The sequence below is a fragment of the Rhea americana genome, unplaced genomic scaffold (genome assembly GCF_003343005.1).
Source record: "Rhea americana isolate MKP2758 unplaced genomic scaffold, rheAme1 scaffold_209, whole genome shotgun sequence".
Lineage (NCBI taxonomy): Eukaryota > Metazoa > Chordata > Aves > Rheiformes > Rheidae > Rhea > Rhea americana.
In genome coordinates this window covers 531,869-559,650 of record NW_028186249.1, presented here as the reverse complement: position 1 = coordinate 559,650, position 27,782 = coordinate 531,869, and the positions used below count along the sequence as shown (strand labels likewise).

General features: G+C 41.7%; 1 protein-coding gene across 4 annotated transcripts in view; it reads right to left on the bottom strand.

The window, feature by feature from the left end:
- HDAC4 (histone deacetylase 4) overlaps positions 1 to 27,782 on the bottom strand; it is a 270,470-nt gene that overhangs the window by 107,947 nt on the left and 134,741 nt on the right. For all 4 annotated transcript variants that reach the window (XM_085304382.1, XM_085304384.1, XM_085304383.1 and 1 more), the window contains exon 4: positions 14,208 to 14,452. In XM_085304382.1, the coding sequence (XP_085160508.1) occupies positions 14,208 to 14,452 (245 nt within the window). The remainder of the gene's footprint in view (positions 1 to 14,207; positions 14,453 to 27,782) is intronic.

Below are 27,782 nucleotides of genomic sequence, written 5' to 3'. Positions count from 1 at the left end.
TTCTCCAAAACTTAATACAATATGCACATGTGCATGTAAGACTTCAACCCTACGTATCAATGATTTTTCTTCTTCCTTTTCAATATTTTTTATTTAACTTTTGACAGGAGTTTCTTCGTTTAATTTCTGTTATTATACATTTGTACCACCAAGTGTTTTAGCTGGGGATACATTAAAATTATACAATTCTATAAAAGCAGGCAAAAAAAAAAATAGTTCAACTAGTATTCTGCAATCTGCCTGGCTATCTGCTGGAAACGTGATCAAGTAAGTTGCTGCTGTTGATTCAAAGTGTGCAGACTGTTGTAAAACACCAAACCCAAGTTACCAGTGATTCTACCTGCATCTCCTCTCAATTCCAATAAATTTTACATAAACAAAAAAAAAAGAAGTTATTCAGATACTAACCACCTACAAAAGTAAAAGCAAAAAGCCCACAGAGGCAATCGGCCTTTTTTGGTGTGTAAGTTGTCACTTCCACTAACATGTTTCCATTTGGGGACAGAGTATCATTTCAGACTTCCAACAAGTCCACCACATGGTGGGCTTTTATAACGTACCCATAGAAAGTATGCAAATGAACAATATTTAATGCACAATATGTTAAAACAGCTTTTGTTATTTTTTATGAAATAAGGAGCCTTTTCTCTCCATCTGCAGTCTCCTAAGCTTTGCATGCTATACTTCCTGTAATGTTTTACATACATTAAGATGCTTTAGAAGGAATCGTGTTTTCGTTGACATCTGTAGTGAAAAGTAAATGAAAAGACAGATTTCTATCTGGATGGCGTATAGAAGTTTCATTAAAGATGTTTTTTCTGTTGAATTTTGACCTTAGTTTCCATAAAAAACATTCTTAATATAGCTACAAATCTTTCCAAGCTTAAAGAATGAAGTAACCTCTCCAATCTTATCCATGAATTCATTTTTTTGTTGTCTGCTGGAGCCTCAGAAAGTGACTGAACAACTCGCTTTCGTAGCCTATCTGAACTCCTACAGCATAAATATTTTTCTACACTTAGGCATGAAAACAAACTACATAAGATACTATTGACAGGAAATATATGGCATGCACACTCAGCAAAGGCAAGGCGTGATAGTGATGTGGCCAGCTGCCTTGCTAGCTTTAACCTAGCCAGCTCAGGCAACTGCAGTGAAGATCCTGCAGCACAGACTGCACATGGGCTTTTCCTCYGTCTCCGAGCTTGGATAAGGATTTAGGATGCTACCCCAAGCCGAGGCTTTCATTGCTCGTCCTTGCTGCTCTTGCTATCCATGTCGGTTATATTGCAGTCACAGGGAACAGAATTATCTGTACTAAAGTCTCACAATTTCTCTGTGCTTTGAAAACATAAGCTTTAAGAACTCTATGCACACTAGACTGTGTCCCTGTTTCCCTTTAAAAATTTTTGGAGGGGGTTACAATTTAATTTTCTCTTTTTCAAATGTGTCTTTCTGCTAATGCTTTGTAAAAAAAAAAATCATAAACAGCAAGATCATAAATAGCAAGAGAATCCACTACAGAATGACTAAACAAGAGAAACAGGAAATCTGATAACATGCAGAAAGCTTTCCTATGCAAAAAATAAATCGAAACTCCAGAAGAACATTAGCTTTTCTGTTTCAGTTAAAGTAACGTAGGCACATTTTAAGAGGTAGCGAACATGCAGAAAAGCGTGTGGTTAACTGCCATACAGTTTTATTCCCCCCCTCCTGCTCCACACACCAAACTTCTGACAAGATAATACCCATACATTTTAGCTTTGTTCTGACATTAAACCTTCACTTGACTGTCTCACTGGAAAAAAAAAATAYTGATACGCAAGAAACAAAATATTTCAGAAGCCTATTTCAGTGGAACACCATCTCCCACCACTTGGGTCCTCTAGAAACTGTCTGAGTTAGGAATTCAAAAGCATCTCTTGAACTTCACTTCATGGCACATCAAAGGATGCTCAGGTAGCTCTGATAAGGATTATTAATTACTGGGCTAAGATCTTGTTCACATACTGCAGAACACATTAGAAGATGCTGCTACAGATTTCTCTCACTGGTAAATGTATCAATGCCAATTCCGCAATGCCTGCATGTTAATTACCCATAGCTGAAGTGGTATGTTTTTCTTAACYGTAATGAAATTTAAATGTTTGTGGAATACAAAGTGATACGCCAAGGGAAATCCCTTGCATTCAGAATAATTCCAGTATCAATTTGAGGAGCATGCTGTGTGACAAACAGGCATTCTGCATTAGTGAATGTAGCAAGGAAAATCTGAGTAAGGTGCTCCTGCCAAAATAAATACTTGTAAATATTTGTAACTATAGGGATCCCTGCATATGTTTAATGTCACTGCTTCCACTATTTATGAAAACTGCACAAATGTTCAACTGTACCTGTAGTTCATGCTTCTGGAGCTCCTTTAGCGTATGTTAACAGGAATAAATGTAGCAAGGAGAATGTAGTGCATTTTAAGGTATTTATCAATTTTCAGCCAACCGTAAGGACTCAGCAGTGTAGTAGATTTTGCCAGTTGTATTCCTCAATTCTGTCCAGTTAAGTTCTCAAGTATGTCTTTCGAGAACATGGAGGGAATCAACCAGTACCGTTTCAGTAAGCATGTTCCAAACTTCCACTGCACAAAGAAACTTCATTTTTAGCACAGTGGAAGTAAAAGTTTCCTTTAGCCATTGCTGCAGTGGTCTGCAATATTCCACATGTATCCGACCAAAAGAAAGCCAGCATCCTCCTGGAAAGTGAGTACTACTGACAACAAAGATTCCGTTTGCCAAAAAGAACGAGGGTGTATTTCATTAAGACATGTTATTAAATCTTGCATAACCCCTCCGGGAGCTGCTAGAGGAGGTGCACCTTCCGGCATCCCAGTTATCTTGCAAATACTACCTTATTCTTTCCCCCAAAGCAGGCTACAGTTCTCCCCGCCCACATGCATCAGGTTCTTCCTTCCTCTGCAACAGCCACCTTAATGATGCTTCTGTCATTTAGTTCACACAATGTGATAAAACTGATTAAAATCTGCAAAGTACGTGTGGTTTTAAAGGATAATGGACTACGACTCCTAGGTCTTTAAAATGTGTATTTTCCATATTTCATTGCAATTAGTGGAGAGCAGTGTAAAACTACCTTCATCCACCAAAATCTCAGCAGAGAGGTGGGCAGAAAGGCATAGATTTTGACTGAATTCTTGGAGAAGCTCTATTTTATTTGGTTATTTTACAGCAAKTTCAATGTTGCTTTTTTATTTTGGCCAGATCCTCTACTTCAYGATCTCCCCATCCTGTTTACTGGATTTTCAGGCTATTGCTCCAGTTACAGGCCTCTCTCTTGGCAGTGCTTTAATTCCAAGGGCAAAGCTATTAGAGTTGTACGGAAGATATCTGCAGGAACACTGGAGGCTAGTTAGAAGTAATTGGTTGTACTGGGAGAAGGGGGGGGGGAGAAAAAGTTGTGGTTTTCAGCAGAAGCCAAGCAGTAAGGTTTCTTAGACACAAAAACCTGAAAATACTGCAGGGGAGAACAAATGTCTATCATCTCTTTTCTTGGACGTATCACCAGCTGAACATATGTATATTCAGTGTACCCATTTCCAGCTGTCAGAGAGGTAGGCAGCAGGCAGCCCCGTGCCAGAATTCTCCACAGCCATTTGTTCTTCACTATAGCAGGAGAAAAACAGTCTATCTCAGCTGACAACTACCCAGGCAAGCAACTCATCTCGCTTAGACATAACCTACCAACAACGTCTGGGGTTCAGGTTTACGAGGCTCAGGTTTAACAGCTTTGGAAAGGGGAACAACGGTTAAGTTTCCGGATTGCCAGCTACAGGCTGAAAGATACTATGTTAACAGTTTGGCATTTTATACACAGATATGTAATTATTCATAATATATATACACAGATATATGATAATCTATTTTTTTCCCATCCCTTTTCCCCTCTCCTAACAGCCTGACGGTTTGCATTTCATTAATGAAGCAGCAGCTTCATCCCTCTAACCCCTGCACAGATGTGAAGGTATACTACTGAGAAAGTATGTATATATGTGCTTTCCACACTCTGACTGCCAACTCCAGGCTAGTTTTTTATGCTTCCTTGAGAATCAGATTAGTTGCAAGCCTTGGGAGAAAGCCATGGGCTGCATTTGTAGCTCCTGGCATGCAGTTCTTTCTCCCACTATTCCTCTCAAAAGGTGTGTGCGCATGTGTGGCTGGGGCAACAACCCTTTTGCATCCAACTCTGATGTGCTTCACATGCACCTAAATTGAAGGTGAGGACAAATCTGTGCACCTTGCACCTGAAGTAGGAAACGTGGAGGACTGACCATCTTCCTGCAGCTATTGAGAGGAGTTTGTTTCACAATGAGCAGCTGTTCTTTACAAAAACAAATGTCCATCTTCCCAAAGACATCCTTATGGTCCCTAGAGGTAAGTCACCTTCTCCAAGATCCCCTGCTTCCTACACTGATGTGCCTATGGTAGATGACAACGCCATGCAAAGTCTTGACTGAACAGAGGGTATATTTAAGTAAGAACTTAGGGAAAAAAAAAAGCACTGTGTTTTTTTCTTTGTGCTACACTGTGAAATTGGTTTTTATCTAGTTTCTGGAAAGGAGTTGTTCCCAACTCATTCTTCGCAAAGGCACATTTAACAAGCATGGGAATATTGAAGGATGGAGCAAACGGAGAGGCCATCCTCTGCTCAGAAGCACATTATTCTCAGGGGGCTTAAAGTTGTACGTGCTTGCCTTGGTTACACCAAGTCCTTTGGTTATGATGATACTACTCACTGCAAGAAGATACTTAAAGACAAAGTCTGGACTGCAGTAGGGAGTCTTTGTTTATCCAAGAACCATACAATTATCTGGAAAAAGGAGAAGAGACAGAAAGGCTGACTATGAAATGTCTGAGTAACATATCCTCCAAAGAAAGAGGGTGTTGAAAAACTAACCCACAAGTGAGGCAGATTACTTGTTCCATAACGTACTGCTTTGCTCCTACAGTCCCCACAATGGTCAACACGACTGCGGACATGTGGCTTTAGCAACCATTTCAGTGCACAATTTCTGGTTCAGCTCCCTTTGACTAGATTTAAATATCAGTGTATAAGGCAGTGAAGCAGACTGGCCAGTCCAGTTCTTTGTCGCCCTCTGAAATGAGGCAGAGCAATAGGCCAAGCATCCAACATGTCTGAAGGAACACAACCAGGCTAAAAATGAATATTCAGCATCATTTGAAGTTCATGCAAGCACAGCAGAGGTATCACATTTGGAGGTAACATGCCACCAAACTACATACCAATCACATATTCATTTTTACAAACCATTCTCACACGGATTGCTTCGTGTTTTCAAATATGAAACTTAAGGAGAAAGATTAATCCAAAGATATTGTGTGTATACAACTGAGTATACAAYTGGGTTATTCCCAATATGATTTACATTTAAATGCAACGTCGTTCTTTCATACACCTGCTAAATTTTGTTAAGAGACCATATACAGCAAAAGGAATCACTTGTTATGAATGCTAATTTCTCAGATAGTGCCTATATTTACTTGTCAGGCAGCGAATAGCGCCCTTTCTGCTGCTAACGTCAAATGCTCAGCCTTCAGAATACCTAAAATTAAAAGGCAGCCCAATTTAAGGACMATTTAAGCAGCCCAAATTTAGGACAGCAAGTTAAAAAAAAATGCTTTGGGTAAAAGCCTGTTCTGTGCAAGAGGGCTTCCCCCAAGAAACTTGATGCAGTCAAGTTCAGGTGGCAATAGACTTTTCATCTCCTGTTTGACTAGTGTGAAACCACATTCGATTGGAAAGCTGTAAACTTCCCAAATTGAGGATAGCAAGTAACGGTGCAGGGAGGCCAAGGCTGGCTGTAGCAGCATATTCAAAGGACTCGGTAGCTTTCATACTGTGAAACCTCGTAACAGAGTCCACTGATTGTAGCTAGATCTGTGATATCACTTTTGACCAAAATGTTTGCCTGCACCAGAAAGCTGAAAAAGTTTGAGTTCATTTGTTCTGTTCCTTCCACCTAGCAAGCARCAGCCCACCACAAAAGAAATCAAAATGTTCTTTTTTAATGAACCAATTTTTTAATGACCAATTTTAATGAAAGTCTATATGGACCAGTGTAGACAATCTCCCCAATAAAGCAACCCAGGACAAGCCAGCTTCAGTCCAGAAACCAACACTAGTTAGCAAGCTGCTCAAGTTAACATATCCTGCTGAAACGCTCTGTGTTTATTTGAGAGATGGGGTATACTAATACGAATGCAGCTATATAATTTGTCAACGTTATCCACATTTGTGTGTGAAGGCATGCCCTTGGAGTTCTGGAAAAGATCTTGACTTTGAGCATGAGGAAAGTCACCTCCTTCTCCCTTTAGAGACACCAAGCACTCTTATCTTGCAAAAGTTTTTCCCATGGCTTACTTGTGTCAGAAGTTAAATTTTGCAGGATCTATACCCAAGTCTTTCAGGCTATGGAGTCAGCTACTTGTATCAGAAAAATGAGGAGAGATCACTGAAAAAAAGAACAGGAAGCCATCTAGAAATAACAAAAGAGTATTTTAAAATGACTTTTAAGTGCTAACAGGGCACAAAGTGTTCGATCTGTTTTTTTTACCACTGACTGTACCCTAGAAGCAGTTCTCTAAGATTAATAATCCTATCATGTCAGGGGCAGACACTTGGCATCTCTGGAATTTTTAAGCTTCTCTTGAAAATGATGGAAACTGTAGGGAACGGGTGCAATCTCCAGGAGAGGGGGAAGTTCTCTGCATTGCTTGGAAAGAAATAACATTTTACTCATGGCATACCAAATTCTCTCCAGAAGATTCCCTGAAAGGCTTTTACCTTCAGAAGTAAATATTAGCGGTGCAATGGTCAGAGAATTTCCCCAAATGTTTCGAAACATCTGGTGTAGGGACTAATACCCTGAAATACCATCAATTCCCGCTCAAAAGCTACATTAATGAAAAACACGTCATTCGAAAACTGCAGAAACTACACAAAACCATCTTTGCATTCTCAATGCTGCTATATATAAAGTCCATGTCTGAAAACATTCCTTTTTTTTTCCTATTGGCATAAAGCCATAAGGCAGAACAGTATGCTGTTAAATGTAGGAATTTTCTATACTAAATAGAAAGAAAGCTGTTTCCAAATCATTGCCCAGTGAGCATTGCTGCAGATTGTAGCTGCTTCCTATGCACAAAGGTCCAAGTTACATGCAAACCTGTGACTTCTCTGCTCATCCTGTATATGTTGCACATACAGTATAATATCCCCTGTGATACTGATACATATAAATACGCTCTTCTCAGGTGACAAAATAGAATCAGATGAGAAAATTAACAGCTTTACASGCATCCAGGGTAAGATTTCTGTTCCATGAGGAACTTTGGGATGTTTAGCTGCTTGCTGGTGTTGGGGAATATTGCTACCAGGAGAAAAATTTTTGATACCTGCTGCCACTTGCTAACACTCATATGCATCTGCTTCCTAAAGGAAGTTTTGCACTTCAGCTATAGGATAGTCAGAGCTCCTAAGAACCCTTCTCTGAGTTTAGGCAATGCACAGAAAGAAGAGATTAACTGCATTACCCCCCAAGTCATTTGCCTCTCCATTGAGCTTGCAGCTCCTGCCTCTCTTCAATCATTTCACTCAGGGCTTTGACCAGCAGATAAGTGGAAAAACTTTCGGTTGCTTCCAGCTGATCTTGGTCAGGAATTGGTGATTCACAAAGGAAAAAACAAATGATACTGATTTCTTCACAGTCAAAAGTCAAGCAAAGCTGTCTGGAATATGTGGAGCAGACCATCTCAGGGACAACCCACCTGGGCACCGAGCTCCCTCTTCCCTCCTTGCTTGCACTGGGGGAGACAGATCTGAGAGCTATAAATCTTGCCGCACATCTGGCAAAGCAAACCTCAGCGGAAAACCCGTTGCCCTGAAGGTAAGCATCTCCCTTAAAATCCACCTCTTGCCTCTCTCTCCAGCCAGCCCGCACCAGCCTCTGGAGCCCTCCATCTACAAACAGCATTGACTGCCTTTCTCAAACTGCTTTCAGATGTCAAGTTGCAGCAATCTGCAAAGCTTTGCTGTAGTTGTGAAAGACAGTTTTCTGTATTTCCATATGGCGTGAAGTCTTCCGAAAGCTTAGCTTATTTTCCCTAAATATGTCAAAGTTTTCTCATTACTCTCGGCATGCAACAATCCTTCTCCCTCAGTGAGCAGAGTTCTAACTGCATCCGTTATACTTTCCTTCCACAAATATTATTTCACTCTTAGTTTGGTTCTCCGACTTGCATGATCTTCAGGAATTTGCTCCCTTTACATGGAGAGTATTTCTTCCAAAAGAGAGATGCAAGAAGGTTCAATAAATAGAGGCAGCTGTTGATTTTCTACTAAAGCAAGGACTAACTGGGAGAGAAGACTGGATAAGGGACCACCTATGCAGCCAGGAGGACTGGGACAACCTTATCTTCTCCTTCTTCACTAGATCAGATGTTTAAAGTTCTGCTGCTGAAATAAAACCAAGTTCTGGAAAATACAAAAACTTCAGGTTCAACAGAAAAAAAAAAAAAAAAACTTGAGAAGAAAAAATAAAAAGACACGCCAGCAATTTCAAAACCAAATTTCATTTACTCCTGTAGTTCTGTTTTGTTTAAAGAGAAGCATACTTCCCCCTTCTCCATTCATACTACGTCCCATATAATTTTCATTCAGACTATTCGCTGCTTTCCCATTTGAGAAAGAACACTTTCTGTGTTCAAGTCAACAATATATCAATAAAGAGAAATAAAAACCAAAAGCATGATAACTGTTGTATGAGGCATTAACTTCATAAAAATACGTAAGCTCTTTAAACTGTGCACAGCACTGGCTGCTGTAATTTATTAACGGCTGTACACATTTCTGTACAAAATACCATTTTCCCCCTCCTGTGGATGCATGAGATGCTTCAGAAATGCATCAAGATACAGTTTTATCATTAGCTGTATCTGTACACTCCTGTGCGATACTATTAGCAGCAGATGCCTATTTCCTTTTGAATTCCTTTTGACCAAACTCTTCACCATCTATAACCAGAAGAGTGCAAAGCTATCTAAATCTCACATCTTGTCAAACCTGGGATCCAATGAAGCATTTGTTCTGTGTAGCTAACTGCAGCCAGATGTTGTTCTGATCTACGCAAAATATACCTCGGGGCAAAAAATTTTAGCAACAGCCTAAAGAAAGGGTAAAGCAGGGAAATTACTGCTCCAGTACATACACAGATGAATAAATAAATGTTTTCTAACTGCTGATTAAAATGCTGGATACTAGACTGCTATGAAAAAGAGTCAAATTAATAGATTCTATATAGGTACACCCAAACATAGCAAACATAGAATCATAGAATTGGTAAGGTTGGAAGGGACCTCCGGAGATCATCTAGTCCAACCCTCAGCATAGCCCATACGGATATTGAACTCATGACCTTGGCATTAGCAGCACCATGCTCTACCCAGCTGAGCTAAACCTGGCGCCTAATACTAAGATGTGGAAATTCTCCCCCACATACACACGAATAAATAGTTTAGAAAGCAATCTTGTAATATAATTACTCTATATTGTATGTATAAAACAAATTGTATAATTTATATATACAATAATGTAGAATCATAGAATCATAGAATTGGTAAGGTTGGAAGGGACCTCTGGAGATCATCGTGTCCAATATCCCTGCTCAAGCAAGGTCCCCTACAGTATGTTAGATGGGGTTGCAGTCAGGCAGACCTTGAAGATCTCCAGAGAAGGAGACTCCACAACCTCTCTGGGCAACMTGTTCCARTGCTCTGTCACTCTCACAGGGAAGAAATTCCTCCTCATATTCAGGCAGAACTTCATGTGGTTCAGCTTGTGCCCATTGCCTCTTGTCCTGTTGCATGGCACTACTGAAAAGAGTTTAGTCCCCTCCCTTTGATACCCTCCCTTCAGGTACCTATAAACACTGATAAGATTCAGTCTTCTCTTCTCCAGGCTGAAGAGGCCCAGCTCTCACAGCCGTTCCTGATAGCACAGATGCTCCAGTCCTCTCATCATCTTTGTAGCCCTACGCTGGACTCTCTCCAGTAGCTTCATATTTCTCCTGTACTGGGAAGCCCAGAACTGGATGCAGTACTCGAGATGAGGCCTCACCAGAGCTGAGTAGAGGGGAAGGATCTCTTCTCTCGACCGGCTGGCAACACTCTTCCTAATGCCCCCAAGCATACCATTGGCCTTCCTGGCCACAAGGGCACATTGCTGCCTCATAGTCAACTTGTCGTCCACCAGTGCTCCCACGTCCTTCTCTGCAGAGCTGCTCTACAGAAGGTCAGCCCCCAGCCTGTATTGGTGCCTAGCGTTGTTATTTTTCCCTAGGTGCAGGACCCTGCCCTTGCCMTTRTTGAACCTCAGGAKGTTCCTCTCCGCCCATCCCTGCAGCCTGTCCAGGTGTCTCTGAATGGCAGCACAGCCCTCAGGGGTACCAGCCACTCCTCTCAGCTTGGTATCATCGGCAAACTTGCTGAGGAGGCACTCTGTCCCTTTGCGCAGGTCATTGATGAAGAAGTTGGAACAGGATCGGACCCAGTACTGAGCCCTGGGGGACGCCACTAACCACAGGCCTCCAGACGGACTCTGCACCACTGATGACAACCCTCTGAGCTTKGCCATTCAGCCAGTTCTCAATCCACCTTACTGTCCACTCATCTAACCCATGCTTCCTGAGCTTATCTAGGATGATGTTCTGGGAGCCAGTGTCCAAAGCCTTGCTGACGTCAAGGTACACAACGTCCACTGCTCTCCCCTCATCTACCCGGCCAGTCATGCCATCAGAAACGGCTATGAGATTGGTTAAGCATGCTTTGCCCTTGGTGACTACTCCTGATCACCTTCTTTAAATAGCATAATTGAGGCCTCGATCATTTCCAAGGGAAACTAACATCAAAGAGAACTGCCATTTTGTTTGGATCAGACTAAGTTAAGAGCTTTGACATTCATCTTCTAATTTTTCTGTCTGTTTTGTTTTATTTTGAGTTTTTTTCCAAACTGAACTTTCCCCGGAAAAGGTTCAAGCCTGAACTGAAGTTGCTGCAGCAGGAAGGCAGGCAGCAAGGTCACTCCGGCCTTAGCACACCCTATCATTATGCATAACCTTAATCAATATTTAGTCCAGGCACAACTAGACTCCTGAGGGATTTCTTATCCAAAAGGAAACCTCCTCTCTGCTGAACAGGAAACCTGGAAATGCAAGTTTGTGGAAAGGGAGCAATGGCACTGACATTACAGTAGTGTAAAGTTGAGATCTGAAGCAATACTTTCAGTTGAGGAATCTTAGTACCACGTTCCTTGGCCTCAACTATTTCTGCACATTGAAGAATTTATTTTGGAGACAGGAGACTAACAACATCCTTAATCCCTTCAGAGGCACCATAAGCCAGTCATCAAATAAAGCTCCTTTATTCTCAGCTCTCAAAGGGGAAGTCAAGAGGTTGACGCATCTTTCACATTTTTAATCTAAAGATGTGCTGTCTGAATAAACAGAAAAGATCATAAACTGCGTCCCTCTCTTATGTCAGTGTGAAAGATATAATAATGGTTCAGAATGACTCCAGTATATTCTGACGGCTGTGTAATGATTCATTAAATCTGCAGTCATCGTGTTTACTAGATATTACTTCTTTTTGTCATTTCCTGGGATTGGTTTGTAGCTTACTTTAAAAACAAAGCTCAAAAAAGTGCCTTTATCTTTTTTTTCCCCCMAAAAAAAACACATTGCTCACCTTCAGTAACTCGCAATGCCACACAATATCTTTCTCCAGCGTAATCTTGTCATTCTCCTGAAAAGAAATGCACCCATCTCCCACACCTCCTAATGGCTGTCTACATGTGACCCAAAACAGAGACATCCGCAGCATCTCTGCTTAGACATTTCACAGGACACACAAATTTTAGGGCCGTACAATTACAGCCTATGGCACTAAAAGTAAAGATTAGGACAGAAGCCATGGGAAGCATTTCCTCGACCCAATATATGTGCAGAGCAAGCGTACGCTTGCAGCAGTGTGCCTACGTGTGCATGCACACATGGGGAATGGGAAGCAAGCTACACTTCCTGAGCAGCTGATTTTTTTAAAAAAATAACTTTGAAAAGAGCACTGCATGTTTGTTCATCTTCATTCAGGGCTATATCTACGCCAAATTTTAACTTTCAAACCCCCTAGTGCTTCTCTTTCATCGGAGGCAAGGTTCTTATTCATTTGCTTTAATACTCTCCTATCTCTCCTCCCTGTTTTTCATGAGTCATAAGGCAGCTGAATAGCTCAAAGTTTGCAGTCCAAATATGAGATTATACATGTTAAGTTCTCTGGACAAAATAATAGCTTCCTTGGACCTATAGTCACTGCAATTAATACAGCTGCCTGTTTCTGAAAGTCAGGTTATCAAAGAACCACATAACCCAACAGTCATACAAATGCAGACTGACTTATGAATGCAAACACAAAAGATATGTTTTCAGGAAAAAAAAGGTATCATTTTCATTTTATTTTATTTGAACTACTGCTTGCAAAATATCGTGGCCTCTATTTCAACAACGTGCCTTTCTTTTTTTTAAAAAAAAAGAAATACTGGGCAAGACAACACACTTCTTTTGGAGAGTACCTTGCAGATCATCCTCTTGCGCACAGGATAACATTACTCCTATTTTAAGTTTTTCATCCAGCCAATTTTCCACAAGAAAGAAGTAGAAGAACCTCATTACCTAATGATCTAGAAGCACTGGGCTTTTCAAAATTAGATCTCAAATTTCTTCTCTATAATGCATACTTTTACCAGAATCAGCCACAGCTTTACCATAAATAACAGCAACAACACTCCTACCATCAGTAATTTGAACTTGCCATTAAATTGGAATAACTCTTTTGTATTTTTAATGAGCAAATATTTAAAGACATTTGCAATTACAACTTATTAATGAGAATATTTATTTCTCGAAGATATTTACTATTTTTAATTCTTGCATGTATTGTTGGGAGTCACAAATGCTGTAACTGCTTTTGGGCATATCCGTATATTTGTATCTCTATATATGCGTATATATATGGTATATGTATATGCATAAGTTGTATGTATGCATGTATGTTTAGCGTATATATAGTATATGTATATACATGCATAAGTTGTGTGTGCACATGTATATACACATACGCTTAAGCACCGTTGTCCTAAGGAGAGCACGTCAGAGCACCCATAAGGGACACAGGCATTGTTAATCAGTCTTCAGACAGTTAGTATCTATGTCTGAAAAGGCTGTAAATAATACAGCATTAACTTTTAATCCCATCTCCCTCACTCTGACATACATTTCATACTAAAATGAAAGTTCTGTAAGGYTGAATTGAGGTTGCTTTTTAATATTACATTAGCACTATTTACTATGCGCAGTGCTAATCTCCCTTTGAAAAGGGAGCATATTAGCAATTCTGCAAGCTGATGTTACCATAGCAATAGTCTATCACTGTGAAATATTTATATAATGTCTAACATTTTCCCTATGCAACAGCCATCTTCTAAACTGCACTTTCTGCTTTTCCCCTGCACTATGTTATCTTCCAGTTTGTGTGACAGAGCAGTGCAAAGCAATCGACCAGTGGCTAACTTGGACACGGTAATTCTGAACTGTGCGCAAACCTACCCACACCCTCTGCTCCCACTCTTGACATGCTCTTTTCCTGCAGAAGACACTAACGTCCACATTTTACATCTTGAAGAGCTGGCATATGTATAACAAGCAATTTATATGCCATTCAAATACGTTATATTAGTAACTGCGAGCCTAAAAGCTCTCCCACTGGGTTAAATTCTGCTGAAATGAGGCTACACAAATTTCCCAAATCCAGACCTAGGATTTGCAAGTCAAATATTGGCGGTGGGGACAGGACTTCCGAATACAAGTAAACATGTGGATAAGGTTCAGAATAGCATGCCTCCTCTCCTCCATCCCACTCCCCTTTTTAAAACTTGGTCCTTCACTGCCTTTCCTAAAGACAGTCCTCTAACCAGGGATTACCCAGGCCACTGCCAAAACAAATGAATTTGTCTGCACTCTCCTAATGAAGTGATGCTATCGCATGCCACCCATAGCAGGACTGTCCATCACTTACTTTGATGTGCTCATGCAGCTGAGCCTCATGCTGCCGGGAGAGCTGCTCGTGTTGCCTCTGAAACTCAGCTATGAGAATTTGCCTCTGGATCTGCTGCTTCTGCTTGAGGGCCAGAAGCTCCTGCTGGAGCTGCTGCTCTCGGAGCGTTGGTTCCGTCACAGGCATGGAAAACTGGTGGTCCAAGCGGAGGTCCATCGGGACTGAAGTTGGTGCAACTTGCAAGGGCAGTGCTGTAGTCACATCAACTGCAACATTAAAAGACAATAGGAGAGAGATTCAAAACAGACATTGTCATCCCACTCTTCTAGTATCACTTGAAATAAAAAGGATAAAGATTAGTCTAAGGCTTCACAGAAAGGATCGGTCTTGGTACAGCTGATCAACTGGTGGCCTTCTATGGTCAGGAAGCATCAAACTCTCTTTTCAAAAATTTATGCAGAAAAACATTGTGTATTATATCTTTTATAACCATTTTGGAGAAAAGTCTGCTTTAAACAACCCTCCCTCAGAGAAGCAGCTTAGCTAAAAGCAAGCTGGTAATGAAGCACCTCGGAAACATTCCTAAATGCTCCTGTGACAGACTAGACTCTCTGCCTGAAACAACCAAGAAGGTGGAAACATGTCTCTCGGAGCATGTGGCACCCTGCAGAACAGACAGGGGCAGCATGCAAAGAGGAAAGTTCGCAAGTGTCAAATTTGCCCCTGTCATTCAAAATTCCAAGTGTGGCAAACCAATACATCCAAGATGAACGTACAGAGCAATAATGTGTGCCAAGACCGCCCATAATCAGCCTCACCATAAGAGATGCATGCTAAAAGAAGAAAATAAATGAAAGCAAAAACAACATCAGAATTTTTTTTGTGTAGTAAAAATGGTGGGTTTTTGCTTACGTTAGTGCATCAGCAGTTGCATCAGCAACTGGAATGTATCGAGCTCTGCCTAGGGGTGGAGGAGGAGCCAGCTGAGAGCTTATAGGTAAAGATTAAAGGGCAGGCTAACATGGGTGACACTGTTGTGGGTGTCTACTACAGGCCACCTGACCAGGAAGAAGTAGTTGAGGAGGCCTTCTACAGACAGCTGGAAGCAACCTCACAATTGCAGGCCCTGGTTCATATGGAGCACTTCAACCACCCTGATATCTGCTGGAAGAACAACACAGGTAGGCACTAGCTAGTCCAGGAGGCTTCTGCAGAGCATCAATGATAACTTTTGGATGTAGGTGGTGGAGCAGCCAACGAGGAGAGGTGTGCAGTTGGACCTTGTACAAACCAATAAAGAAGGACTGGTTGAAGATGCGAAGGCTGGAGGCAGCCTTGGCGGCAGTGACCACAAGATGGTGGAGTTCACGATCCTGCATGGAGGAACCAAGCCAATAAGTAGGATCACAACCCTGGACTTCAGTGGACTTTGGCCTCTTCAGGAACTTACCTGGAGGAATCCCATGGGTTAGCACCCTAGAAGGAAGGGGAATCCAAGAGAGCTGGTCAATATTCAAGCATCACTTCCTCCAAGCTCAAGAGTGGTACATTCCAAGGAGAAAGACATCCAGTAAAGGGAGCACAAGACCTGCATGGATGAGCAAGGAGCTCCTGGCAAAACACGGACAAAAAAAGAAAGTATACAGAATGTGGAAGAGGGGACAGGCTACTTGGGAAGAATATAGCAACATTATCAGAGTATATAGGGATGTGATGAGGAAGGTCAGAGCTCATTTAGAATTAAATCTGTCAAGGGATGTCAACAAGAACAGCTTCTTCAAATACATCAGTAGCAAAAGGACCAGGGAAAATGTGGGCCCACTGCCAAATGGGGTGGGTGTTCTGGTGATGAAGCATACATAGAAGGTAGAGTTACTGAACGCCTTCTTTGCTTCAGTCTTTACTGCTAAGAGCAGCCCTCAAGAATCCCAGAGTGTAGAGACAAGAAAGTCTGCAGAAAGGAAGACTTTCCTTTAGTTGAGGAGGATCAGGTTAAAGGTCTTTTAGGCAAACTTCACACCCACAAATCTATGGGCCCTGATGGGATGCACACACGAGTACTGACGGAGATGTTGGCAGATGTTGTTGCTAGGCTGCTCTCCATCATCTTTGAAAGGTCCTGGAGAACTGGAGAGATGCCTGAGGACTGGAAGAAAGCCAACGTCACTCCTGTCTTCAAAGAGGGCAAGAAGAAGGACCAAGCAACTACAGGCTGGTCAGCCTCACCTCCATCCCTGGAAAGGGGATGGAATAGCTCCTTCTGGATGTCATCTCCAAGCATATGGAGGAGAAGAAGGTGATCAGGAGTAGTCAGCATGGAGTCACCAAGGGCAAAGCATGCTTAACCAATCTCATAGCCTTCTATGATGGCATGACTGGCTGCGTAGATGAAGGGAGAACAGTGGACATTGTGTACCTTGACTTCAGCAAGGCTTTGGACACTGGCTCCCAGAACATCATCCTAGATAAGCTCAGGAAGCACGGGTTAGATGAGTAGACAGTAAGGTGGATTGAGAACTGGCTGAATGGCAAAGCTCAGAGGGTCGTCATCCCTGTCCGTCTGGAGGCCTGTGGTTAGTAGCATCCTCCAGGGCTCAGTACTGGGTTCCATCCTGTTCCAACTTCTTCATCAATGACCTGCGCAAAGGGACAGAGTGCCTCCTCAGCAAGTTTGCCAATGATACCAAGCTGGGAGGAGTGGCTGGTACCCCTGAGGGCTGTGCTGCCATTCAGAGACACCTGGACAGGCTGAAGAGCTGGGCAGAGAGGAACCTCCTGAGGTTCAATAATGGCAAGTGCAGAGTCCTGCACTTAGGGAGGGATAACTCCAAGCACCAGTACAGGCTGGGGGCTGACCTTCTGTAGAGCAGCTCTGCAGAGAAGGACGTGGGAGTGCTGGTGGATGAGAAGTTGACTATGAGGCAGCAATGTGCCCTTGTGGCCAGGAAGGCCAATGGTATGCTTGGGGGCATTAGGAAGAGTGTTGCCAGCCGGTCGAGAGAAGAGATCCTTCCCCTCTACTCAGCTCTGGTGAGGCCTCATCTTTAGTGCTGCATCCAGTTCTGGGCTCCCCAGTACAGGAGAAATATGAAGCTACTGGAGAGAGTCCAGCGTAGGGCTACAAAGATGATGAGAGGACTGGAGCATCTGTGCTATCAGGAATGGCTGTGAGAGCTGGGCCTCTTCAGCCTGGRGAAGAGAAGACTGAGGGGGGATCTTATCAATGTATACAAATACCTTAAGGAGGGTGTCAAGAGATGAGCTGGACTCTTCTCAGTACTCCGATGCAATAGGGCAAGAGGCAATGGGCACAAACTGAAACACAGAAAGTTCCACCTGACTAAGAGGAAAAACTTCTTTACTGTGAGGGTGACAGAGCATTGGAACAGGTTGCCCAGAGAGGTTGTGGAGTCTCTTTCTCTGAGATATTCAAAACCTGCCTGGACATGATCCTGTCCAATGTGCTGTAGGTAAGTCTGCTTAAGCAGGGGGTTGGACTAGATGATCTCTAGAGGTCCCTTCCATTCTCAACCATTCTGTGATTCTGTGATCACCCTGGAACTCATCATAAAAACAGCGGCAGCAGACACCGACAAAAACATCTTTGCAATAACTCAATCTCAGCTCATTTCTGCTGAAAAAATAAAAATTACTACCATCTCATGAGTGACTAAATATTTCAGAATTTCACATCAGTGACAATTCTGTGTTTGATATGTGCTCTGCACATTTGGTACACTGAAGACACTGTCATTGCTACAAATACAACCCAATACAGGCAACCCTTCGAAAAGAAAAATAAATAAAAGGGCTTGAAGTGCAGTTCACATCCAGCTCAGGTTCAGAGGAAATGGAGAAATCGTTAGGAACTGCAAAAGGTTAAGAAAGGGTTTTGCTAAGACAGACTGCCAGCTTTGACTACCACGCGCACACAGTATTTCAAGAGGAACTTTCATTTTATACAAAATTAAACTAATGTTGCAACTCCACGCTGATTGTTCAGCCTTGCTGTTATTTTAGCATCCTCTTCATGGAAAAGAGATAACATACAGAACAAACTGCCCCCTCTCTAAACTAGTACACTCTTACAGGTCTCTCCATGAGCAGTTTTAACATCACCCTCCTGTACCACGCCCTGGGGAGTGCTCAAGTGACACATTGCAAATGTCCATTTATAACATTACAAAATGGCAAGAGGCCGTGAAAGTCACCAAAAGYACTGTCTTTAGGGGGTAGTGTTTTAACGAGGTTTCCCCTCCATGTTATTATTTTTTCCCCTGCTGAATGCCCAGTCTGTGCGGAGGAGGAGCCGGTTCTTCTGGGATGGAAACATTTTCTGCAAAAGGTCAAACTTCTGGAAGAGCTGCGATTTTTTTAACCCACAAGTTATTGCCTTTGCTTCCCTATTGTTTTCCTTCCTGTGTCCTTTTCCCACACTCTTCTCTCCCCCACTTGCTCTTCTCAGAGCACAGGATGAAAGGCTGGGATTCTTCTACAGAACAGCAACCACTAAGGCATGGCAGCTCTCTGAAGCAGTCAGGGAWTTTTGTCAAGAACAAAATGTTCATATGCATACACGTGAGCATATACGTACATATGTATGTTTATGTTCATATATATAAAATATATGTGTGCACGCACATGTATACATACATAAAAATGCAATCAAACAGAACAAGTTCTTATGCCCTTCTGCAGAACAGTGGGTGCTTTTGCACTCGCGTGGTACTGCAGTCATCCTCTCCCCATTTCTGCCTGCAAGTCACCCCTACGGCAACTACTGCTTGGGCAGAAAAACACTCCATCCACTTTCCCTATCCAAGAGTGGGTTCTGAAAGCTAGAAATCAGCACTGCAAAAGGCTTTTTCATGGGCTACAAGTTCAGAAACTTCTCATTTAACTGAAGGCATAAAGGCAGCTATGTATGTGATGCTTTAAATTAGATTTCATGCTTTAAATCCTTCAGAAGGTAACCAAGAAAATTTGAGATTCCTCCAGTACAGCACACAAGGCAAGAGGTTGCAATCCAACAATGTCACACATCTGGAGTATTGTAGGAAGTGGGTCGTATCCTGGAAAGGGAGCACAGCTACAGGTTTCCATGCTAGCAAAAACCCCTGTTAATATATTTATTGGATCTATCAGTAAATTCAAGACAGGGAGGAAAGAAAGATTTTCTAATGCAACAGGTATCTGCAAAAACATAAATAAATACATAAATAAAAATTAAAAGAAACACGTCTTCAAAAATGTCATGCACTGTGGCTATCAAAAATCCAAATTAACTGTTTTCATCTAAACATGAAGGACTAGATATTCATAAGGCAGGCTATTCCAAGCATTATACTCTACATATTATTTATGGAATCACTATATGCTATGAAAGTGTCACAACAACTATTCCCAAAGCAGAAGCAATTTTATCTTGCAGTAAATCTATGGGAACTCCTTTGGCTTTAGCACAGTTTCTCATGTGTAATCAGCAAGAATTAAGATCCATATTAAAAAGAAGTCTGAACAGATTTATACTAATTCAGTTTCGCTTCACTCTACCTCATTACACTGAACCCAAGCCAAAATTAGGCCCCAACTCTTGCCATTCACCCAGGAAAATCTGAGGAGGATTTAATGCAAATTTAATGCTTGAAACAGGTAATTCCAGAGCAGCAAAACTCGAACAACTGCACAAAGCAAGCAATGGAGTGGACTTGCCGAAGCATGAGCTTTTTAAACACGTTTCCTATTTGCATGCCCAGCTGCAGATTCCTGACATCAGCAATGACGTCGCCACTCTTTTATAAACATGCAATAAAGAAGGGCACTTCTAATACAAAGGTAGTAGTTGTTCGCTTTGGCTTGCAATTCTTCAAGGAAACGTTCATCTTGAGCACAGACTGCTGCTTTTGCCAACGCTATTAAGGTTAAATGCAATTTCTTTGAAACTCGCATGCATTTTCCTATACACACCGGTTATGATCTAAATGCCCAGTTTACCCTGTAACGGCAGCCGTCACTCGCAGCATATGGAAAAAGTCGGATGGTTAATATTCCTGCAAAACCCCGCGGGCCCTGTTGCCAGCGACAGGCAGTAAAGTAACTGATCCCCCATCCCATCTGCCCCGGGAAAGGACCGGCGCTCTGGCCCAGAGTGCCAGCTGCAGCGACCAGTGCCACAATTCCCATTCATCGGATTCACGGAGGGCTGCGTCATCCCCTCCCTGCCTCCTATTTCTGTCTCAGAAATAAAAAAAAGAAAGAAAGAAAGAAAGAAAAAAGCCCTTTGCAAAGCCCCGAGCACTGCAAGCAGTGAGTGCTTCTGACCCCCGAAGCCCTCCTGCTGACAATGAAACCTTCTCTGCTTGCCGATTGCATCAGCAACCCCCTCCCAAAAAAAAAAGCCTGTGTTCTTAGGAATATTTTATTGTAGACTAGAAAATTGCTTTTATAGGATCTGCCTTGGGAACATACTAGTACAATCGTGTTCATGACGTGAGCAAAAGCACAAAGACAATATTCAGAGTTTTAATGAGAAATGCCAAATCCATGAATGAGAAGACAAGATCTCAATTATGAATAATAAACTCGTGTTTTCCCTGCCTTTTGCTGCATTGTAGGAACATAAGGGAAAAAACAGGTTCTATTTATTTATTTATTTAACTAAGCACGTAGAGTTTTTTTTTTAATGGTCGATGTTTCCACTGCTTTAATACCACCTTAAAATCACTCTGATATTTTTCCCTTTCAAAACAAACAAAACACAGATATACATTGAAGATGGTGGAGTACGTTGATTAAAATCGAAAGCATTCAAGTCCTTATTGACTGCAGGCATAGAGGGGCCTCCTCACTGAAGTTGCAATCTTGACATATCACAGCTTGTCCGTAATATCACTAAGAGGAATTTATCTTCTGATTAAATACAACTGCCATAATAAACTGACCAGCACAAAAGCCAAGGGTGTGTTTCTTACCAAAACACTTTACATTAAGATCATTTCGTGTTAAGTTTGTGGAGAACTGCATGATCACATAGTGGCACACTGACCCTCTTCAATGTCCCCAACTGAAAAATACCTTTTCTGAAAGTTTTCTGGAAGTGATTAGAAAATGGTGGTATTATTTAACTATGTGCACACATTATTTAAATAAAAAAGAGAGAATAATTATTTTCTTCCCCTTTTCTGATATATCATTTTCATGCAAGTCCTTAGAGGACCAAAATATAGAAGGAATTAGACCTGGAAAGCCATGCTAAAATGTAGGTTAAAACAAAATTTCAGTATGAGATGGACATGGGATATTTGAAGCAGAGACCTAAACTCAGATCTCCTTTCACTACAACCTTAAGTTGTACCTTAAAAATATTTCTAAAAATTAGTTTTAAAATTGAAAGGTGCTGCCAGAAAGACTCTTCATTTGGCAATTCCATTCTGCTTTAAAGGAGACATCAGGGGTGAGTTTCTGCTCAAAACCAGAGAAAGAAAAGAAGAATAAAGAAGAAAACTCCCCAATCACAATATTGTGTAAAGCACAGACATGTCACCATGTGCCRGTGACAGAGCAAGTAGAGGAGCCTGAGTGCCTCAAAAACCAAAAATAGAGCACTTCATAGTCAGTATGAAATCTGCTCCATCTCCCATCCTTTCTGGACGTTGTTGGCTTTATTTCCAACTAATGAGTTTGCACCCTAATTGCTAGCATGCTAGCATTGCCCTCCAGACAGATTTTGTCAATAGCGGAGCAGCAGCCTTTCCGGGGCGGGGGGGGGGGAGGAGCGGAGCGGGTATTGAGAAAGCAGGCTAAGCATCAGCAGCCTTTCAGTTACTGCCACGGGAGACTAAAAAAACCCCACCCCATTCAGACGAAGCATCAAGATCCGTGCACAGTATTATTCACCGGGTAAAGAACGACGGCTGTTGCTGATGCAGCTGGACGAGCAAATGTGGGTATGGACCTCCCCAAAGCGGTATTTTCTGCTATTTTCACTGCCAGGTAGCAATGAAACCGGGTGCGGGTCAAGGTGCTTTCTGCCACCTATTTTATTTCCCAGAGGCTGACCAGCTTCCCTTGAGCTGACCAAAGCGAGTATTCCATGTTGCAAATACGTCACTCGCTCGCTGTAGGAGCCTGCTGCACAGCAGGGCTCCTGCAAAGCCATGCAATGCCGTTTCTCAAACCGTTGCATTGATTTGCTTCCAAGCATCTTGGAGACAAGGCAAGGAGGAGCCGCTCACTTAAAGTGTGCCGTGGCAGAGGGAAAATCTGCAGCGGCTTCATCTGGAAGGTGTCTTTCGTTATTTGACTATCATGATGCTATTTTTAAGGGAGCAATAAGCCCCCCTTGCTTGCAAATTGGCTGGTTTCCCCTTTGCCGTGCTTGGCAGCATGGAGGGGATCATTGCCCATCAAATGCTCCCCTCTGTAAGCCATGGCTCTTTGAAGGAGTTCATTGTGCATGCAAGGCACTCCTTCCGCTGTCTACACTTCAGCAAATGTCAAAACTCACTGAAACACTAAGAGACACTGAGATCAGAGCTATTAATAGAAACAAGCTACTGCAGTATCTGACTGCAGTGCCAAGATGAAAGAAAGGCAGTTTAGGGTAAACCATAACAAAGCAGCCAAAACCACGGAACAGGACTGTTAGAAAGACAGAAAGGTACTTTGGATTTTATCTACAAAACGCTGTCTCCAACACAGCGGCCCAAATATAAGCAGGATTTCCCAAGAAAATAACATCCAAGGGGGGAAAAATAAATCCCGTTACCTTATATATCTAGATTACTCTCTCAGACATCACTTTACAATGCTGGACTAGAAGAGCCCCAGAAACACACTCAGAAGCCCATGCAAGGTAAACAGAGCAAGCAGGAGCTCTGTGTGTGTCTGGGGGTGGGGGGCTACTGCTAGTGCAGGGAGCCCACGGCAGGCCAAGGCATTGACTTCTGCTACAGCACGCCAGACGCGTTGCATAGGTGCTATGGCTGGCAGGCAGATCTTACGGCCTTGCTGGCCGTCCCTCCAAAGCAGCCCATTCAGTGCAGCGTAGTCGCCAGTATTTTTGCAGAGCCACGTCGGCAACTGCAAAAAGCAGCCGTGAGCCTGTCTCAGAAAGCGAGCTCCTAGTAAATGACAGCTGCGATTTCCTACACCCAACGCACGTGCTGCAATTCAGCAAGGGCTGGAATAATTCTAGGATAGGAGAATATTTCATGTGGCATGAATGGGAACCCAAATTAATCATCCTATCACCCACTGAAATATAGCAAGTGAGGCCCTGAGCTGTAGGCAACAGATGGAATTGTAAACGCTACTCACTCATTCACTACAGAGAAATTTGTCGCTTCTCTCATTAGTAATAATATCCAAAGATGTAATATGGGTAGAGTGCTTTGCAGTCTCTCCAACCAACTTTTTCGATTGTGACACCTTCATTAAAAATATACCCGATTACTGTTTATCAGCTCTATGAGGGATCTACATGCGAGTTTTATTTGTCACAGAAAGGAAACTAAAATGTGAAGATGAGAACATTTATCCTGCTTTCTCCAGCTCAGGCTTAAAACATTAGAAAATGGCTCCTTTGATGATACTCAGAAAAAAAAATCACCCAGTTACATCAAAACAGGCAGGAAAACAGTTCTTAAAAAATTGCATGTTTTCTTGCTTATTTATAGATCTCCTCATAAACTAGAAATGCACAGTGTAAACCTCAACACTAATCAACCTAATTCTGTCTAAAGCAGGATTATTAAAATTCCCTCTTGGGATCCAAATACAGCCTCAAAGCAGTGTATCAGAGTTTGGAAAAGTACAACTTCTCGGCTAACTAATTATACCTGATAGGTCAGCTGTATATTTGATGGTCCAGTCTAAAGTATTGCAAAGAAATTCAACATTCTTGAACACAGCATGAAGTATCTTGATCTCCAGATCACCTTCAGTCTGTACTATGTCTTCCCACAGTAGGAAAACAGAACACTTCACAAATAAAACATTGCACTGAAGAACAAGCACAGTAATAAATAAGTCCTTAACAAAAATCTGGAGAGTTCACATCACAGTGTCTAAGAGAAAGCCAAGACTAAAAATCTTGATTACACAGCTGTCTTCAACAGATGAGCCTATGCAAAATAAAGAAGCTCTAAAGGGAGATACTGAAATTTCACAGCTTCCTTCTCAGTCTTGATCCTGTTCCTTGTTGTTTTAATCAATGACATATTTGAAAAATGAATATCCTGGATGATGCCAAGCCTTTTACCAAAATTAAAGATAATGGAATCTAAAGAGTAAGTCTGGAATATTTCTCACTTTAGCCTTCATATAATTGCAGCAAGCCTTTCCTTGTATACCTTCCTGGTGCCTTCTGTGCACACTGACTGAAACTCACCTGAGATTCCATGCAAAAAAGTGCCTAAGTCAAAAACAAAACAAACCTTCTTCAAAAACTTTTCTGGAAATATAGTTTTGCCTACCTCCTCATTTCAAGCATTATCCAACAATTGAACCTCTTTGATTCATTTGTCTAACTGTTTATAAGAAAATCCTCACCTTACTAGATACCCAAGACAAAAAGGATGGTTAAAGGAAGATCTGATATACTTTTGAAGAAAGAAACCCAAATAGATTTCTTGTATGCTTCTGTCTAATCTCATCCTGAGCTTCCTTCAAGGGAAAACGATGCTTTAGAAAACAGAATTAAAGACAGAGGAGATGGAGCAGGAGCCTGGAAAAGAAACAAAGTCTAATGAGTACATGAAAGAAACTCCCCATGAGGAAAAATTCCAGCTAGCTAGATACACATAGCTGAGCTGAAGAGACACACAGCAAAGCTGAGATTACACACATGCCTAGACCATCTAATGAGTTTCTCTCTAGAGACTGCCTAGAGCTGACCTCTACATCACTAAGAGACAGCAAATCAACCAGCCATGAAGCAGGAGAGTTTGAATGCCAGCAGGTAAACAGTGGACATCCATAAGCCAAATGACTTTCAGGAGGAGAGCAGACATCACATCTTCTCTTTGCTCTGACGCATCAAGGAAGGACTGTTTTTCCTACTATAAATCCTGCCCAAGCACAGTGGTGCCATTCATATAGATGGAAGCAATCCTGGGGCTGAGTGGGCAAGATGATGTGGTGAGGGCCAAAGTGAGGTTTCAGCTTTCAAGTGGAGATGGTGCCAGCTGGTAAAGAGGCAGGTCATTCTGAAGCGTTGTGTGATAAAAGCAATTATTGCTACAGGGAAATGCTGTCAGCTCCCTAAAGACATTCAGAGAAGCTAGATAGCAAAGTCACCTATCTGTTGCTGAGAAGGAACGCTGGTCCATTGTCAAAACCACATGGAGAACTTGCAGCCAACCACTGTTTTCCCGTGCCTGAAGGATTCTATGAGTTTGAGAAGCAAGAAAAAGAATCATTATCATTAAAAGCAGAAAAAGCAGTAGCACGAACATTGCTGAAGGTAGGTCTAGGCAACACCAAAGAAAATTGTTCAACAATACAGGAGGCAACCCACAGCAGCTTCTTACTCCACGAGAGTGAATGCTTTAACAAACACTTCTAAATATCTTAATTTATTTAGAAATTATGTAATGGCATGTTAACTCCCTAAGATCAAAAGACAAAGTAAAACAAGATTCTTAGGAATTATCTGTCTCCTGACATATACCATAATTCTATTAAAAAGGCATATTCCAATTATCTTAAACAGCACATGAACGAATAGTTTTAACTAACAGACTGGACAAATCATTTCTGTCACAGTTCAAGTGACTTCCAGCAGTATGATAAGCCACAAAACATATGATGCAATCTCTTCAGGCACAATAAAAATAAAAGCAGCAAAAATAGGAGCTAAACAGCAAACTGTAAGAGGAAAGAGTTTGGCAAGTCTCAAAAAATCCCACTGATTGCTCCACAGCTGTGGTGTTTTCAGTAGTTTAACAGAAACTAAGATCCTGATCCATAGCTTTCTCTAGCACACTCCCAGGACTTTTGCTTTCAAGCAACACATATTCTTACAGACTTCAGCTGCATTAAGATCCAGGATATTATATTTTACCCATTTAAAATGAATGAGATGGGTGAGAACAATTCTGGGAGAAGAGGGATCTCGTCTGAGTGTTCATCTGCATTTATCTTCCCTTCAAAACAAAACAAAAAAACCCCAAAGCTCAACAACCTAGTTCCTATAACAGTAACAAGGTAGGAAAATACTAGCTATCCTACTCCCTCACTGTCTTCTAAGTATCTGCTACCTACCAAGATGATACAGCTCAGTAGAGCTGGAAACACTTTTTGCCAGCAGCTGAGAACTATCCTTAGGCTCCGTTCTGGAATCCAGCTGCTGTTGATGGCCACGTCTCACTTATATCATAATAAACATTGTATAGGGTCCATAGGCAGGGAGCCCTGCATCTCTTGCCTGCACATCAGTATTCTTGATTTGCTTACAGGTAGTGAGAACGAGGAAAGACTCCCAGAAATCAATTGCATAGTCAGCTATCTGGCCTGAAAAATGTATTTTGGTGTCTATTATTGATCTGCAAACCCTAAATTGCTTCAGAAAACACTGAAAACTGTGCTCTGTGTTTATTAGACTTTTTGGATAGCCTCCTTGCTTTTGGTTGAGGAAGGTGACTTGAATGTCCATCTCACTTCAAATTGGGGGCAGCACAAACCACCAGAGGGACAAGGTAGCTCCTCAGAGTCTGTCTTCAGTCATAGTATCTCTTTTTTATAGAGCACTACAATCACTGAAAAGTATGACAAACACAGAACTTTCAGTTCCTCTAACCACTTCAACACCGGCATAGAAAAATTTGTTTCAGACAACATTTCCAAAGCTAAACAAACAAGCACTGAACCAAAAAACGAACGTTTATTTTGATAAAATTCTTAGTTGATACCAATACACAAACACTTCCTTCCATATCAAGCACACCATGTTTTCCAGCGTGTTTTGTTTTTAAGCCACTTCAAGGACTGCACATCCTAAGGCTTCATCCCTCCAGACTACGAATTTCTTCTTAATTGATGTTATTCAAGGTAAGTTACAACCCATTCATAAACAAGAATTTTTGCTTTTTTTGCACAATACATGAAGTTGCCCCCAAAAAGCTGCTTCTGAAAAAGCAAACTGCACCTCTCAAGAGGCATGAAACAGTGTTTACCTCTGGATTCATTTGCCATTATATCCATTCCCTCTGTAGCAAAATTCCGTATTAAAGTAGCCAGTATCACATTTTTTGTTCATTTCTGAAATGTATCAAGTTATAAGAAATGCTAATTTTTGAGTCAAGAATTTCTTCTCTGGCTTAGAGTAAATATTTTACAAAATTACTCCTGCTTAATGTGTAGTTGTCTCAATGTGCTGAGTCATTTAAAGACATCCTGAACTTAAGTCATCAAATATAACACATACCCAAAAGATTACAGAAACATGAGATCCTTGCAAAGAAAGCTAGGCCACTTGAAACATTCAGAAACTCAAGAACATGTGTTAGAATGAACTGTTTAGCTCTCTTTTTAGATCACCATCATTTGAAAAACAATGTTTGCTTATGAATAGCACTGATCAAAACTTCCAGTTCC